The sequence below is a fragment of the Microtus oregoni genome, unplaced genomic scaffold (assembly GCF_018167655.1).
Source record: "Microtus oregoni isolate MIOR12 unplaced genomic scaffold, Mior012 000007F_ref0000211, whole genome shotgun sequence".
Lineage (NCBI taxonomy): Eukaryota > Metazoa > Chordata > Mammalia > Rodentia > Cricetidae > Microtus > Microtus oregoni.
The window spans coordinates 50,458,564-50,476,919 of NW_024543066.1; the positions used below are offsets into that span (position 1 = coordinate 50,458,564).

General features: G+C 41.2%; 1 protein-coding gene across 3 annotated transcripts in view; it reads left to right on the forward strand.

Annotated features, from left to right (window-relative positions):
* The window catches only part of Kat2b (lysine acetyltransferase 2B), a 132,765-nt gene that overhangs the window by 32,108 nt on the left and 82,301 nt on the right, over positions 1-18,356 (forward strand). For all 3 annotated transcript variants that reach the window (XM_041655475.1, XM_041655472.1, XM_041655473.1), the window contains exon 2: positions 7,376-7,502. Coding sequence is in view for 2 of the 3 variants with exons in the window: in XM_041655472.1 (XP_041511406.1) it covers positions 7,376-7,502 (127 nt within the window). In the remaining variant the exon portion in view is untranslated. The remainder of the gene's footprint in view (positions 1-7,375; positions 7,503-18,356) is intronic.

Sequence of the window (18,356 nt, forward strand, 5' to 3'; positions counted from 1 at the left end):
TTAAATAAATAGTATGTCTTTTTCAAATTTCAGAGCTCAGAGGTAGGGAATGCAGTGCCCACTGCCCCTTGACCTCTACTCCCAGCCCCATGCCCAGGTACCTGCCAGAACAGAAGCTGTGCATCTGCATGGTGGACAGAGCCCCACCCTCAGCTTGTCTCTAAGCAGTGTGAGTACCTCATACATTCCCCATACAGAGTGAGAGAAAGATAGAAATGCAGGTGTTTCTCCCAGTACAATGGCAAATAAATGTTAGATTCATCATTTTTCTCTACTGTTTTCCTATACTTGGTCTGAGTCAGAGGGCTGAGAAGCGATTTGCCGTCAGTGTGCTTTTCCTAAGTTTTCTCTTTCTTTCTTTCTTTCTTTCTTTCTTTCTTTCTGGTTTTTCGAGACAGGGTTTCTCTTTGTAGCTTTGGAGCCTGTCCTGGACCTAGCACTTGTAGACCAGGCTGGCCTTGAACTCACAGAGATCTGCCTGCCTCTGCCTCCCCAGTGCTGGGATTAAAGGTATGGGTCACCACTGCCCAGCTGCTTTTCCTGAGTTTTCTACCAATGTGAGTCTGTCTAGTATTTTCAGCATTACAGAATTCTGTTGGATAGGATGACTGTCTTTCTCCTATTTTCCCCATATGACTTCCAAATATCATGAATACTTACATATTAACACTAAGCAAACTGCAATCTACTGTTCCTCTTGTCTGTCGTCGGGGGTATGACCACACATCTATCCAACTCAGTTCCCTAAAGTCCCTCCAATGTCTTCAATTCATTCTAAGAAAGTCACTGCATTCACTGCATGCCCAGGATTCCGTTCACTGTAGAAAAGTCACTGCATTCACTGCATGCCCAGGATCCAGTTCATTGTAAGAAAGTCACTGCATTCACTGCATGCCCAGGATCCAGTTCATTGTAAGAAAGTCACTGCATTCACTGCATGCCCAGGATCCTTTTATGTGGCTAAAACCACTTTGTGTCTCATTTTCTGGAGCTCATTTTCTTCTTCCTTGGATATGTCCTGTTTGTATAGACTTGCTCTTGGGAAATGATGTCACCTGGACAGCTGGCTCCTCCTTGGTGCCCAGGTTGCTGGCTCCTGTGGTAATTGACTTGGTAGAGGCTACCTGAAAGGTGTCCTTCAGCTGTTATTCAGTTAAAGCCACTAGATTAACCCTGCAAGGAGTTCTCTTAGGCAGCAGCTGTCATGCCTAATTACCAAGAGCTGTGGAAGAGGGTTTGCCAAGGGGACCACTTGTCTCTGCAAACAGTAGCCTGGCTGTAACAATTGGAAGGGGACTTGAAGGCCAAAGCGGAGGGCAGTTCAAAGCACATGTCAGAGCTTTGTTTTTGGCAGCCAGGACAATAGAGTGCACTGGTTTGTTTATTCCTGGTGCTGTGGTTGGAACTCGCTTTTGTACATTCTAGGCAAACCCTGAATCACTGACCTGCACCTCCAGCTTTCACTGACTGTTTCGTAAAGGACTTATTTCCTCCTTCCAGAGTAGATAGTGCATCACACGTATCAACACTGTACACTCAGATTGACATTTTCCTAGGCATGAACAGGTGCCATAAGTGTTCTCCAATCTTGACCCAGAAAAGGAAACCTCACTAACAAGCATGACTCGGGGAAATCTATGCATCATGGAGTGTTTTTAACCACTTCAGGGTTATTGAAGTTTTCTACCCAAAACTGTAATGTCCACAGTGAAGACGAGGAGTGTGGGGAGATTTCCCTTCATTCACCAGTGCAGAAATCACTTACAGTTATAATGTGAGCAATGTACACAATTTAATTATTTTAGAAGCTTAGGGTGTCTAAAACTTACTATGTAGTCCAGACAGGCCTCAAAGTCCTTCTGCCTCAGATTCCCAAGTGTTGAGGTATGAACCACCAGATCTTATGGTTTTGTAGTTACTTCATGTATCAGTTTCTTAGATCTATCTAACACATGATTACAAAATTGGTGGCTTAAAATAACTGTGTTGGCTCTGGGGAGCTGAAGTCAGGGACAGAGTTAAGCAAGGCTTGTTCTGTTAGAAGGCCCTCTCTCCTTAGTTCTAAAGCCCTTTCCTCTCCTTTTAAGGACCACCCCCTCTCCTCCTTCTCTTCCTTCCCAACCTTTCCTCTTCCTTCCTCCCTTCAGCAGCTGGCATCTCTTGGCAATCCTGGACAACTTGTTTGTCTGGTTTACCCCTCCAATTTTGCCTCTTTGTTCAATTGGACTTCTTCCCAGCTTGAGTCTTTGTGTGCAAATCTTTGAGCTTTGCCTGGGGGAATGGAGGAGACACTGTTCAACCTACAATATCACACTAAATCACACTAAAAAATGGTGTGGCTTGGATGTGGCCCAGTTGTATAGGATTTGTCTAATATGTTAATCACTTGGGTTGATCCCCAGCAAGAGAAGGGGGAGATGTGTGTGGACACATGTATTTATAATATGATATCTATTTATACATATGTCTCTCTGTATATATGTATATATATATATGCTAAAGTGTGTGTGTGTGTGTGTGAGAGAGAGAGACTAGAACTTAAATTTCATTAAGTTAAATGATTTTTTTTCTGACAGGTACTCCAAAAGTTATTATCATAATATGTAGTGAATATAAAATAATTAAGAATTATTTTAAACATTTCTCTTTTTATCTTTGTATGTGTAGGAGTGTAGCATGCATAATAAAAACCCTGAAACAGTTATTGGGGTTCTATTGGGAAAATAGAAAAGAAAGCCTAGCTGAGTGGGGTTGAAGCCTCACGTGCAGTTCTGGAATGTACCCCATTTGCTGCTATGGCCTATGCTGATGCCTAGAAAGCCAGGGACAAATCACTATTTTGTGACTTTATACCCCAAACGTTTGGTGCCAAATGTAGCACAAATATTAAAAATCCAGAGACAGATATTGGGGTTCAGCTTAAAGACCAGAAAAGCAAAGCAGCCAAGCCACTAGAGAGCTCTTACCTCTAAGAAATCTTCAGACTGAAAAAGAGAGCCAGTTCCTGTCTCATCTGTAGTGCTAGGATTAAAGGCGTGCACCACCACTGCCTTTCCTCTATAGCTGACTACTGTGGTTGCTGGGGTTGAAGGCGTGTGCCACGTCTGCTGGCCTGTTTGACTGGCTAGTGTGGCTGTTTTGCATTTTGATCTTTAGGCAAGCTTTATTTATTAAAATACAAATGAAATATCATTACACGGGATTGTATGCATAACATAGTGCCTGTGTATAGACTGTCTTTGAGGATGGTAAGGGCCTTTACTTATTAGTCACCTTTGCTGGCCCAAAGCTTTTTTGTTTGTTTTAGGGAAAGAGTCTTGCTGTGTAGTCTAGACTGGCCTTGAACTCGTCATCACCCTTTCTCAGTCTCCTGAATGCCAGGATTATAGAAAAGTGCTGGGATTATATGTCTGAGCTATCATACTCGATTTAATAAGTTTAAAAATTATATTTGTTTTCCAGTTAGAGTGCATGTGGAGATATATATATATATATATATATATATATATATATATATATATAGTCTGTACGTGTACTGCAGCATCTCTGTGAAGGCTAGATGGCAACCTGTGTGTGTTCATTTTCTTCTACTCTGTGGGTTCTGGGGAAAAGACTGAGGTCATCAGCCTTGGTAGCAAGTACTCTTACCCACTGGGCCATTTTGTTTGCCCCATATATTTTAATATTGTTTCTGGTAACATACCTCAATTTAGATTGCCATGTGAACTGCTAGGGAATTAATCCCAGTGTCTCAAGCATGCTACAAGTGCTATAAGCTATAGTCCCAGTTCCTTCACTTTTTTTTTCTTTGAGACAGGGTTTCTCCGTCAAACAGTCCTGCTGTCCTGGAACTCACTCTGTAGACCATGTTGGCCTTGAACTCACAGAGGTCCACCTGCCTTTGCCTCCCGAGTGCTGGGATTAAAGGCATGCACCACCACCGCTCGACTTTTTTTTTTTTCTATTTTTAGTTTTGTTTTGAGACAGGGTCTCTCTATATAGCCCTAGCTATTCAGAAACTTGATATGTAGAACAGGCTGTCTTTGTTTTTTTTTTTTTTTTTTGGTTTTTTCGAGACAAGGTTTCTCTGTGGTTTTGGAGCCTGTCCTGGAACTAGCTCTGTAGACCAGGCTGGTCTCGAACTCACAGAGATCCGCCTGCCTCTGCCTCCCGAGTGCTGGGATTACAGGCGTGCGCCACCACCGCCCGGCGAACAGGCTGTCTTTGAACTCACAAAGATCACCTGCTTCTGCCTTTCTGCCTCCCTAGTTCTGAAATTAATGACAGGCTCTCAATATGTAACCTAGGTTGGCCTTGAACTCATGACCCTCCAGTCTCAATGTTAAATTCTCAGATTATAGGTGGGTACCACTATACATGCTTTTTTTTTTTTTGTCATTGTTGTTCTAGGCATGAAAGTCAAGGCTGTACCACTGAGCTACATCCCCCAGAAGGTATCTCTTTCCCTGGACATGCTGCCCCTATGACGTGCCCTTCTTGCCTTCTACTCTGGAGTGCCATGAGGCCACAAAACCATTGGACTGTCATTGTTCTGTTCCATGCCTCCTTCTTGTCTTCTCTTGCTTTTGGAGTTTTCTATTTATTTAGAAAAAAAATCACAGTTTCTGAGCCAAAGAAACCAAAATTGACTTTGTAAAACCTACTGGAGTCCTGAGATTTTGTGGGAAAGTAAAATTAGCCGGTTTTTCAAGGAAAGCCATATATATTGAATCCCCGGACATGTTTAAGTACAGTATCTATTGTGTGGAAGAATAGATTCAGCATTCTATCACAGTGGCTTAAATTAGTGTGATTAATATTAAATAGAAATGTAAGACTTGATTATTATAAATCCTCCTGCTTTGAGACTTGTGACTAGAGGTTTATGAGCCCCAGGGAACAGGTCTATTATTTTACATTAGGCAGAGGCAAGTAGGGTGTGAACTTGTTTCTCTGCTGTCGCACTAAGCCCATGTAGTAGTGAAGTTATGATCTCCAACTCAAAGTCTGCAGTTCTTACCCAGGCTTCAGAGGTGGTTATTTGTTCATCTGAATTTCAATGAGGAAGGCAAGTTTTTTAAAGCGTTTTTTTATTTTTTGGTCTGATTTTTAACTTATTTATTTTTATGTATGTGAGTGATTTGCCTGCCTACAAACCTGTCGCTGAGACCAGGAGAGAATGTCAGATTCCCCGAGAATGGTGTTACAGAGCCACCATGTTGGGTGCTGGGAATTAAACTTGAATCCCCTGGAAGAACAACCAGTGCTCTTAACTGCTGAGCTATCTCTCCAGTCCCTTAAACATATTTTATTTGTATTTGTTATTTTTAATTTTATGCACATGGGTGTTTTGTCTACTCATATGAATGTGCATTGATAAGAAACCCCAGAGGGAGACAAGTTTTGGATCCTTGAATTCTCTTTATCCACTAGTACTGGGGATTGCACATAGTGTCTTGCATGTGTAAACCACTCAGGCTGGCCTTCACTTCCTGACTGCATGGCAGTTCCACAAGCAGCCGTGGACGGGCACCCCTTCGTCCCTGTCGTCCTCCTCACAGTGCTCCTTCTCACCCGCAGTTGTTGTCTTACTTCTCTCTACATAGCACTGATGCTTTGAAATACAATTTGCTCATTTTGTGTTGCCTGGCAGCTTGCTGCGCCAGAAAAGGCTCTTTGTTTTCTGTCAAATGTGCTGCCATTTTCCATCTTAACCTGGGCTTTTCCTCCCTCTTGGAACTGTGGCAACCATGATACCCAGATGAGCAGAATCAAGAAGCTTGTTCTTAGCCATGGACAGAAATGTAAGATCAACTTTAGAGTCATCCTACCTGTTCTTATAGAGACAGGGTTTGAGAGGGGGGCTTATAAAAGGGAGAAATGTCCAAGTAGTTATAGTGGTATATTATTTGTGTTTTATAAGTAAAGTTTACCTGAAGATTAGAGAACAAAGCAGCCATACTAGTCAGCCACATAGGCCAGGGAGTGGTGGCACACACCTTTAATCCCAGGACTCAGGAGATAAGGAGTTTAGACCTCTGTGAGTTCAAGGACACCCTTGGCTATGAAGAATGACTGTCAAAAAGAGAAACAGAGCTCACACGAAGGTGATCCCAGCAGAGGTGATCACACATCTTTAGTTCCAGCACTTAGGGAGGTGGCGACAGGAGCTATATGGCTGGGTGGAGAGAGGAATTTAAAGGGGAAGAATCAGGAACTCAGTGAAGTGTGGAATCTGAGGTTTGGTAGTTTGAGGCTCACCTCTTCAGTCTGAGCATTGGTAGAGGCTGCTTTGCTTTTCTGATCTTTAGGTTGAACCCCAGTATCTGTTGCTGGGTTCTAATTATTTGTGCTACATGTAGTCTTCTGGGAATGTACAGACGTTTCCTGGGGATCTAAACTTTGCCTCTAGCCAGGTGGTGGTGTCACACGCCTTTAATCCCAGCACTTGGGAATCAGAGGCAGGTGAATCTCTGAGTTTGAGGCCAGACTGGTCTACGGAGCAAGTTCCAGGATGGCCAAGGCTACATAGAGAAACCCAGTAAAAAGCAAACAAACAAACAAAAACTCTGCTTCTTTTCCCTCTGCTTTTGGGCCTTCTTAATTGTTGCTGTGGCAGCTGGCATGGGGCTAGGGCATGCTAGTTTGCAGTGGTGTTATAATGGAGTTATAATGGACTGTCATGTAGTTACCCCACCTGCCATATTAGATGCGGTAGTTTTGGTCAGTTCTGAAGAGGGATTCTGGTCTTCAAGTATCCTGTCGTCAGAGATAGACAAGTGCAGCCAGGGTGCTGGGTGGAGGCCGAGGGTCAAGGTTGATTGCCTTTCCTCAGTCTCTCTCCGTCTGTGTGGCGAAGGAAGGAGTAACAGATTCATTCAGTCCAAGGACATTAGCTGAAGGCCTCCCAGCCACACAAACATGACAAGCCTGGTGTTGTGTATAATATATCCTTCACGTTTGTTTGCTGTTTTATAGCCCAGGTGAAATATGTCAGCTTCATTCTTTCCTACAGAGCTAAGGAGGGAAACTTGAGATTCATATCAAATATTCCAAGCTCTTTCTTGACCTCTTACTCTATGGGAGTCTGGCTTGTTTATGAAGTTAGAGGTTCAGAGTGTCTGGGAACGGCCCATTCCCTGGGGAAGGCAATAGCAAAATATCTGGGCTGCAGATACTATCAGAAGAAGCAAAACTTAACCACCACCCAAAGCACCCCGTTTGTTCTCCCTTGGTTTTAATTCTCTTACATATATAGAAATTTACATGGCATAGGTGTGAGTCCCTTTCAGATAACTGGTGTGCATGGCTCTCTTGTAAGACTGTCCATGGCTGTTCATCATAGAGCTCTGTTTCTCTCTTCATTCCCTTCTAGGCAGAAGAGTCCTGTAAATGCAATGGCTGGAAGAACCCCAACCCCTCTCCCACTCCACCAAGAGCAGACCTCCAGCAAATAATCGTTAGTCTGACTGAATCCTGCCGGAGCTGTAGCCATGCCCTTGGTAAGTCCCCATATCAGCCTCCAAAAAGGGACTGAAAATGTACTCTACCACATCTAGACAACGTGTGTCTGTGTACCATGTTTGTGTCAGAGCCTGTGGCGGACAGAAGAGGGTATCAGATTCTTTGGGAGTGGAGTTATGGATGGTTGTGAGATGTCATGTGAGTGTTGGGAATCTAACCCAGGTCCTCTGCTAGAGAGCTAGGGCTCTTAACCAGCTGAACTCCACTTCAGTCTTCCTAACACTACTCTTGGGACAAATCTCCTCCACCTCTTTTTGGTGCTGACAATGAAACCAGGGCTTTGCACATATAAAGCACATGCTTTGACACTGAACTATGACACCAGCCCTAGATGAATTTATCTTTCTTTTCTTACACACGTGCGTGCGTACACACACACACACACACCCCTAGCTGCCTTTCAGGTCTCATTGTGTAGCCAACCTGGTCTCAACTTCATGATGTTGTGCTTTTTTCCTCAAGTGCCAGGATCATAGATATGTGCAGATTCTGTTTCTGATCAGTTCAGCGGGGAACTGGTTGTTCTTAGATAACAGCATTTTGGTTATCTAATGGATTGCACTTGTCTGCCTGTGCTTTACTGTCCAGTATGGCAAGGACCGAGCACTGGACAACATGGCATCACCAAGTCCTCCCTTACCCCTTTATGCACCATCTGAAAAAGGGTGGCATTGTTGGCTTTGTCTTTCTCACAGTTTGCTGTTGGTTCAAATGGTGCAGCCCCACCTCTGAGGTCAGCCCCCTTTAAGCTGAGTCTGATGTTTTGTTTTGTTCTCTGCTAGAGGGTATTTCAGTATTGATATTTTACTACTTGCAAAACAAAAGAGTCAGCAATGACTATCTGCACTGGGAGAGGCTGCACTAAAGCACTCCTCAAAAGGAAGCAGAGTCTAGATCTCACAGGAAACCAGCACACTAAGAAGTGCATCCTTGTGCTGACTGACCTGGCGTCAGAAGTAATCTAAGATGTGATTAAAAGAAAAACACTTTCATTACAAAACATCTTGTTTGAAGCTGTAGGCTGTGTTAATCATTTTTAAACAGTGCAAAGGAAAGAGTCCAAAAGTACCAGAGATGTCTTAGTTTATAATATGCCAATTTTATATCCCATCTGTGGGCTAACAGACTGGGTGGGTGCTCTTTGAATTGAATCACCTGGGAAACACAGTGCACTTGATCTATGCCTGGGCTGTGGCTGTACTGAGTGGGAAATCCTGTTATCCCAAATAAAATTACCATTTGAAAAAGTTTTTTTTTTAATTCCCTAGCTGGGAATTGTGTGGTTCTGTGCATGTAATGCATGCCAGAATTGGCACGAGTGACAAACTCCAGCTGACTTTGTTTCCCTTCATGTTTCTGAACAAGTTTGGCAGCAGATATCCTTCTTTTTCAATATGTAGCGAAGAATGGAAAAATAAATATTCAATTATTTTATTCTATCTAATTTTTTTGGTCCTCACTGCTAGAAATCTAGCTGAGGACATTCTTTCCATTAGGTAGGTACTATGCCACTGAACTGTTCTCCAGCAGTGTGCACCAGCAGTGTGTACTTGGATGCGCATGCATGTATGTATGTGTGTATTTGTATAGCTCCATGTCCTTTATACTTGCAAATTGACACCTGAAATTAACCTGTGCATAAATTAAGATGTACCTCGAAATTAAGTTAAAAGTATTTTGTAAAATAGTTACTTATTCGAGTTTATTTTATTTACTTTCTGACAATTTCATACATGTGGACATATTTTGTCATATTCAATCTCAGCTCTACCTCCAACTCCTCTCATCTCCTCGAATACATCTCCCTCCAACTTCTATGTCTCTCCTTCTACTTTGTCATCTACTGAGTTCAGTTAGTGCTGCCTGTAGAAATGTTGAAAAGTTCTGTTTTTATAGCCTCGTTTGTACTTAAAGAACTAGGTGCTGGACAAAATGGCTTAGTGGTTAAAGAACTTTTGTTCAAACCTGATGACTTGAGTTCAATTGGTGGATCCCATAAGGTGGAAGGAGAGAACTACTTTTCCAGAAATTGTCCCCTGACATGCATGGCCCCCACGCAGCAATAAAAACTATTGTTAAGAAAAGGGAAGCGATTTGTTGTTTGTCCGTCTTAGCTCCACCCTGAGTTCCACTTTCAGAGAATCCTCCTGGAAAGTAGCCCTCCCCAACTGCAGGGACACCATGGCCTTCCTGAGTACATCCCCATTTAATTAGTTTAGAAATCAGAACAGTGTAAAACAACCTTCCTAATGCTGCCACCCTTTAATACAGTCCTTCATGTTGTGGTGACCCCTAACCATAAAATTATTTTTGTTGGTAGTTCATAACTGTAAATTTGCTACTGTTACTAATCATAATATACATATCTGATACTTAGGATATCTGATATGTGACCTCTGTAGAAAGGTTGTTTGACCCCCAAAGAGGTCATGACCCACAGTTTGAGAACCACTGCTCTACGGAAAAGAATAAATTTTGATTTATTCCTTTTTGTCAGAGATAGGGTACCTTCATGTAGACCTCCTGCTTTAGCCTTCCAAAGCCATTGCACTGGCAATCCCCCACCACTCCTCTTTCTACAGAGCTTTCTTAAATGGAAACATCTGTACATTTTCAAGAACTCTTAGGATTCTTGCTGGAATGCTAGCTTTTCTCAGGGGTCTAGAAAATTGTTTGGTGAGATTACACTATCCTCCCCATGCTTACAAAATGCAATCACAGAGAGTTGCTGACACACACCAACTAGTTTAACAAATACCTTGGACACATTACTCAAGTAAAGATCATTAACATTTGTTTATTTTGTTTTATCTAACTCCTACCACTCCTCCTCCATCTTTTATCCCCTCACCTCCACATTTTGGGTATTTTAAGCAAGTTCTCTAAGCATTTAATCTCATCTTATGCATACAGATTACTTCTCTCTGTCTCTCTGTCTCTCTGTCTCTCCCTCTCCCTCTCCCTCTCCCTCCCTCCCTCTCTCTCTCTCTCTCTCTCTCTCTCTCTCTCTCTCTCTGTGTGTGTGTGTGTGTGTGTGTGTGTGTGTGTGTATGTGTGTTCATGTGGACATGGGTGAGAAGATCAGAGATCAACTCCAGTGTCCTTCGTCAGGAACACCGTAATCTAATTCGTTTTTTGTTTGTTTATTTAGTTTTGTTTTTTTCGGAGACAAGGTCACACTGTGTACAGCTGGCCCAGAACTTTATGTAGACCAGGCTGGCCTCGAACTTACAGAGGTCAGCCTGCTTCTACCTCCAGAGTACTGGAATTCAATGTATGCCCCACCAACCTGAGATAGGTAGCTTTCTTTTTGAGATAGGCTCTCTGTTTGACTTGGGCTACCCCCAGTTCTGAGAATATAGGCATGTGCCAGCACACTCTGATGAAGAGTGCTGTTCCTTGTTCTTCAACCACTAGCATCATCAGTTGATATTGCCATTTTCAGTGCAACTGAAGGTTCTCTGTTATGGATATTATGTCCATCTTTTTATCTATCTGCTTTCTAAGGAAAGTAGAGGTAGCTTCTAAAGTCTTGTTTTGTAATCACTATTCTCATGCTTCAGCTCCTACTATTGAAATGACAGACACTAGGTGAGGGGCCCCTTTTATTTTTGAAAAAAGTACAACATCATAAGTCTTGTTTTGTTTGTTTGAGGTTGGGTTTACTTAACCATGGCTGGCCTTGAACTTCTCATTTTCTGCCTCCTCCCCAAGTTTAGGGTTTGAAAATGTACACAGTGACACCCAGCCACCTTTGAGTTTTAGCTGTACTGCAAGTGAATGCAGCCAGCATGCAGGTTGTGGGGCTTAGGGTCAGGGCTGGACCAGGCAGCCTGGCTTTCCATCCTCCCTTCTGCACAACACTTTTTACTGAAGATTGCTTCATGCCCTTCCCTCCCAGCTTCAGATCTGGTTGCCCATACCCTATGCCTTTTTTGTGTTCGTTTTTGCCGGGGAATTCTTATCGTCCCAAGCCTACAATGCTAACAGATAAAGGTGTCTCAGAGGTCTGCTGAACACTCCCTGTGTATAATTACAAATACATAGCTGTTGTTTTTCTGAACTGTGATTCGGGGCTGCTGACCTTTGCTTGCAGCTCAGAATATATTTAATCCCTTGGGTAAAATTGGGTTTATTCCTCATTGACAATATCAAATTGCATAATGTTTTAAAGAAAGAGGAGGCAAGAGGGTGAAATGGCAAGAGAGAGGGCTAACTGGCTTTACTGAGTGGCATTGGCCCACAGATAAGGTCTTGTGGCTTAGACTCGGTAGGTACAGTGTTTAAAACTGGGCCCTGTGTGCCTAACAGCACTTGAAACGTGGATCATTGATAAAGTTTAAAGTGTAAAATGCATAAGTTGAAGGTGGACTACAGCAAATGAATATAAAATACATACAGTTGTCTTAGTTACTTTTCTATTGCTGTGATAAAACCTTTTAATTGGGCTTACAGTTTCAGAGGGTCAGAGTCCATGAGAGTGGGGTGACGGTGGCAGGGACAGCTGGGTGCTAGCATCTAGATGTGCAAGGAGGAGGCAGAGAGTCTTTTGACCACTGCCCCCCACCCCAACTGGTGACATATCTTCTCTAACATGGTCACACCGCCTAATCTTTCCTGAGCCATATACCAACTGGGGACCAAGTATTCAAACATCTGAGCCTATTGGTGGCCATTCTCTTTCAGACACCACAGTAACTTTCAAATATGGAGTATACAACAATAGTAATTGTTTGATATATATTAAGTTAAATATATGATTAAAGTGGACTTTGTCTACATTTACTTTTTAAAATTATTTATTTATTTTTATTTTATGTATATGGTATTTTGCCTGCATGTATGTCTGTAATGGTGTCAGATCTTGGGAGTTACAGACAGTTGTTAGCTGCTTTGTGGGTGCTGGGAATTGAACCCTGGTCTTCTGGAAGAGCAGCTCTTAATCACTGAGCCATCTCTCCAGCCCTACATTTACTTTTTTAATGTTTGGGGGCATGGCGTCAGAGTCAGGGTTGGACCATGCATCACACATGTCCTACACTGACATATCCCCAGTGATACTTTTTTATTTCAAATATTTACTTACTTTCTTACTTACTGTGTTTGCATGTTTGCGTGCATGTGTAAGAAGTTAAGAGGAGAATGTTCGGAGTAGGCCCTCACCTTTGCTTTACTGAGATGAGGTCTCTCTGGTTTCTGTTATTTGCTGTAGTTGCCTGAGGGCCTCAGGTCTAGGCTTGTGGACTAGTGCATGTGGACTTGAATTTTGTGCATGGGGACAGATATGGATCTATTTGCATTCTTCTACATGCTGACATCCAGTTATGCCAACACCATTTGTTGAAGATGCTTTTTTTTACATTGTATAATTTTATCTTCTTTACCAAAAATCAGGTGTCCATAGGCATGTGGATTGGTATCTGGGTCTTCAATTTGATTTCATTGTCAACCTGTCTGTTTTTATGCCAGTACTAGGCTGTTTTCATTGCTGTAGATATTATAGATAGAGCTTGATGTCAGGGATGGTGATGCCTCTAGAAGTTCCTTTATTATGAAGGATTGTTTTGGCTATCCTGGGTTTTTTGTTTTTCCATATGAAGTTGAGTATTGTTCTTTTGCCGTCTGTGTAGAATTGTGCTGATTTTGGTTACACTGAATCTGTAGATTGCTTTTGGGAAGATTGCCATTTTTACTGTTTTGATCCTACCTACACAAGAGCATGGGAGATAATTTCATTCTTCAAAGATGTAAAGTTCTTATTGAACAGTTCTTTCACTTGTTTGGTTAGTGTTACCCCAAGATATTTTACGTTTATTAACCCAACAACAGACTCTAGGTGTTATACGATTCCCCAGAAGATGCACATTCGTCAAAATTTACAATTTTAGGGACTTGTCATTTTCCCCTGTGGATCTTATGAACCTCTTCATTGAATGACCTAAACGCATCTCTGTGTATATGTCAATAACTCCACCTGTCCTTACCAGTCTTTTATGGAAGAGAGTAACAGTATGCCGTACATGTGGGCACTGGCATTCGGACAGTCCTCTACTTTCAGGTGTACGGAAGCGGCAGAGATGTGTTTGCAGATGTGACATGAAACTGGTTCTGTAATAACTTGACACGCCTCATAAATGCTTCTTTCTGTTGGCCTTGCTGGAAAGTCGCACACAGCTCATCTTCCCTGCTGCTCACAAAGAGCTTATTTAGCTGTGACAAAGTGGTGTCTCTACGTTGGTAACTTTGATAACTCCACTTGGTGACTGTGAGGACCCGAGCCTTTGTTTACTCATAGCGGCATGGATCAGGAATGAGACACACACCTTTTCTGTGTTCAGGACTTTTGAGAGGCATAATTTACCCTGCTTTGACGAGTTCTATTGTTTGTCTCTGCCACTGCAAGTGAGGTTGCTGTTAAAACAAGTTCAACATCATTGTCCAAGAACATGACCACCTTTTGAGCACAGGCCGACATGATTTTATACATCACTCTCTAGGCTCACAATGTTACTTCTTTGCAAATATTTGCATAGTCCTTTGATAGCATTGTATATTCATGCTAAATAAACTAGATGTGATGTCTCAGAAAAAAAAGATATTTTACGTTATTTGTGGTTATTGTAAATGGTGGTGTTTCTCTGATTTATTTCTCAATTTCTTTATCATTCATATATAGGAGGGCTACAGATTTTTTTAAGTTGATCTTGTATCCTGCCACATTACTGGAGGTGTTTATCAGCTGTAGAAGGTTCCTGGTAGAATTCTTGGGGTCACTTATGTATAATATCATATCATCTGCAAATAGCAAAAGTTTGACTTCTTTCTTTCCAATTTGTATCCAGTTGATCTCCTTTTCTTATCTTATTTCTCTAGTCAGAACTTCAAAAACTATGTTGAATAGATATGGAGAAAGTGGTCAGCCCAGTCTTGTTCCTGATTTTAGTAGAATCCCTTGGAGTTTCTCTCTATTTAATTTGATGTTGGCTGTCAGCTTGCTGTATATTGCTTTAATTTGTTTAGATATGTTCCTTGTATCCCTGATCTCTCCAAGACCTTTACCATGAAGGGGTGTTGGATTTTGTCAAGTGCTTTTTCAACATCTAGTGAGATGAAAATACGTTTTTTTCTTTCAGTTTACTTATAAAGTGTATTACATTGATAGATTTTGATATGTTGAACCATCCCTGCATTTCTGGGATGAAGCCGACTTGATCATCGTGGATGATTTTTTTTATGTGTTCTTCTATTCAATTTGTCCCTATGTTACTGAATATTTTTGCATCACTGTTCATGAGTGAGATTGGTCTATAATTCTCTTTCTTGGTTGAGTCTTTGTGATTTCTGTATTAGGGTAACTGTAGCCTCATAGAAAGAGTTTGGCAATGTTCCTTTTGTTTCTATTATGTGGAACAATTTGAGGAGTATAGGTATTACCTCTTCTTTGAATTTCTGGTAGAATTTTGTGGTAAAACCATCAGGCCTCGGGCTTTTTTTAGTTGGGAGACTTTTGATGACAATGTCTATTTCCTTGCAGGTTATAGGTCTATTTTATTGTTCACCTGATCTTGATTTAATTTTGGTATGTGATACCTATCCAGAAAATTGTCCATTTCCTTTACATTTTCCAATTTTGTGGCATACAGGTTTTTGTAATATGTCCTAATGATTCTCTGGATTTCCCCAGTGTCTGTTGTTATATCCTCCTTTTTCATTTCTGATTTTGTTAATTGATCTTCTCTCTCTGCCTTTTGATTAGTTTAGATAAGGGTTTGTCTGTCTTGTTGATTTTTTTTCCAAGAAACAGCTCTTTGTTTCATTGATTCTTTGTATTGTGTTGAAAGGAGAGAGGGCCTGCTTTTTGTCCCAGCCACCCAGCTAGCTTACACCCAAAATAATCACACAGAAATTGTATTAATTAAATTACTGCTTGGCCCATGAGCTCTACCCTCTTATTGGCTAACTCTCACATCTTCATTCAGCCCATTTCTAATAATCTGTATGTCACCACGAGGTCATGCGTTACCGAGAAAGATCCAGCATGTCTGACCTGGTGGCTGGCTCCATGGCAGCAATCTCTGACCCTTATTTCTTCCTCCTAGAATTCAGTTCTGTCTACCCCGCCTACCTATATTCTGCCCTATCAGGCCAAGCAGTTTCTTTATTAATTAACCAATGAAAGCAACACATAGAAGGACCTCCTATACCAGTATTGTCTTCTTTGTTTCTATTTTATTGATTTTGGCCCTCAGTTTGATTATTTCCTGTCTTCTACTTCTCCTGGGTGAGTCTACCTCTTTTTGTTCTTGAGCTTTCAGGTGTGTTGTTAAGTCAGTAGTGTGAGATTTCTCCACTTTCTTTAGTGTTATGAATTTTCTTCTTATCATTGCTTTCATAGTATCCCATAGGTTGGTTACGTTGTGCCTTAATTTTCGTTGAATTCTAGCAGTATTTAATTTCTTTCTGTCCTTCTTCCTTGACACAGGGATGATTTAATTGAGCACTGTTCAATTTCCAAGAGCTTGTAGGCGTTCTGTAATTAATGTTGTCGAATTCTAACTTTAAACCATGGTGATCTGATAAGATACAGGAGGTTATTCTAATTGTTTGTGCATCTGTTGAGGTTTGCTTTGTTACTGAGAATGTGATCACTTTTACAGAAGGTTCCATAAGGTGCTGAGAAGAAGGTATATTCTTTTGTGTTCGGGTGAAATGTTCTGTAGATGTCCACTTGAGTCATGATATCTGTTAGTTCTTATACTTCTCTGTTACGTTTCTGTCTGGTTGACCTGTCCATTGGTGAGAGTTGGGTGTTGAAGTCTCCTACTATTAATGTGTGGGGTTTGATTTGCTATTTAAACTTTAGTAATGTTTCTTTTACATATGTGGGCACTCTTGTATTTGGGCCATAAATGTTCAGGATTGAGACTTCATCTTGACAAATTTTTCCTGTGATGAGTATGAAGTGTTCTTCTCCATCTCTTCTTACTGATTTTAGTTTTAAATCTATTTTGTTAGATAGCTATACCTGCTTGTTTCTTGAATTCATTTGATTGGAAAATCTTTTCCCATTCCTTTTTCTTTTTGGTAATATCTCTCTTTGAGGTTGAGGTGTATTTCTTGTATACAGCAGAAGGACAGATCTTGCTTTTGTATCCATTCTGTTACCCTGTTTTTTTCTTAGAGGTGAATGGAGTCCATTGATATTAAGAGATATTAGTGACCAGTGGTTGTTAATTCCTGTTATTTTTCAGTGGTAGTGGTTAAATGTTTCCCTTCTTTGGGGTTTGCTGGTGGGAAGTTATCTATTGCCTGTGTTTTTGTCAGTGCCATTAGCTTCCTTGGATTGAAGTTTTCCTTTCAGTACTTTCTGTAGGGTTGGATTTGTGGATAGGTATTGTTTAAATCTGGTTTTGTCATGGAATATTTTGTTTTCTCCATTGATGGTGAGTGTATGTATTGCTGGGTCTAGTAGTCTGAACTTGCATCCTTGGTCTCTTGGTGACTGCAGCACATCTGTCTAGGCCCTTCTGACTTTCATGGTTTCCATTGAGAAGTTGAGTGTAATTCTGATAGGTCTGCCTTTATATGTTACTTGGTCTTTTTTCTTTGCAGCTCTTAATATTCTTTATTTTGTATGTTTTGCATTTTCATTATATGGTGAGGGGACTTTTTTTGTCCAATCTATTTGGTGTTCGGCAAGCTTCTTGTACTTTCACAGGCATATTCTTCTTTAGGTTAGAAATTTTTTTCTATGATTTTGTTGAATATATTTTCTCTGCCTTTGAGTTGGAGTTCTACTTCCTCTATCCCTATTATTTTTAGATTTGGTCTTTTCATGGTATCTGAGATTTCCTGGATGTTTTGTGTTAAGAATTTTCTTTGATAGATGACTCTATTTCCTCTATAGTATCTTCAACATTTATGATTCTCTCTTCCATCTCTTGTATTCTGTTGGTTGCTTGCATTGATAGTTCCTGTTTATTTACCCAGATTTTCCATTTCCAGAATTTCCTCATTTTATGTTTTCTTTATTGCCTCTTTAGTTTTCAAATCTTGAACTGTTTTCTTCACCTGTTTGATTGCTTTTTCTTTGCTTCCTTGTCTTTCTTTAAGTTATTTATTGATTTATTCCAAGTTTTTGTTTGTCTTTTTCTCCAATAATTTTAGGGATTTTTTCATTTCCTCTTTAAGGGTCTCTATCATTTTTATAAAGATATATTTAAGATAATTTTCTTCTCCTTTTTCTTGGTTAGGATCATCACGTCTTCCTGTTGTATGACCACTGTGTTCTGACATTACCATGTTGCTTTTAAGATTTTTGAATGAATTTTTGCATTGGTGCCTACCCATTTCTTCCTCTGTTGGAGCTGACAGTGTTTTTGCCTCTTGTTCCAATCCTTGCAGTTGCTGTCTGTGTCTTAGGGAGCTGCACCTAGTCTGCTCTGTGCAGTCTCTGTCTGTATCTCAGGGAGCCGCTGAGGTTTCTCTTGACCCACTCTCTTTGTTTGCTCTGTGCAGTTGCAATTTGTGCTTCAGTTCCTCTGAAGTCGCAGGGGATGGGTGGGTTTGGGTGTGGAGTGGGCCTTGTAGCTTACAGGGTCTGATGGATGGGGGTGTATTGAAGCAGCCAACCTGCAGGAAGTTTGCCTGCTGGCTGGTTAGTGAAGCTGATGCAGGTGGGGCAGGGGTCTGGGATTTTGCCCTGGGACTAGAGAGTGGGGTTCCCAGTAGGCTGACTGATTTCTCACCTCTTGGTCCACTCAGTTGCAGCCTGTGCTTCAGAGTTCCTCTGAGGTTGCAGTCAATGGCACCTCAGTAATTTCTTTTTATTA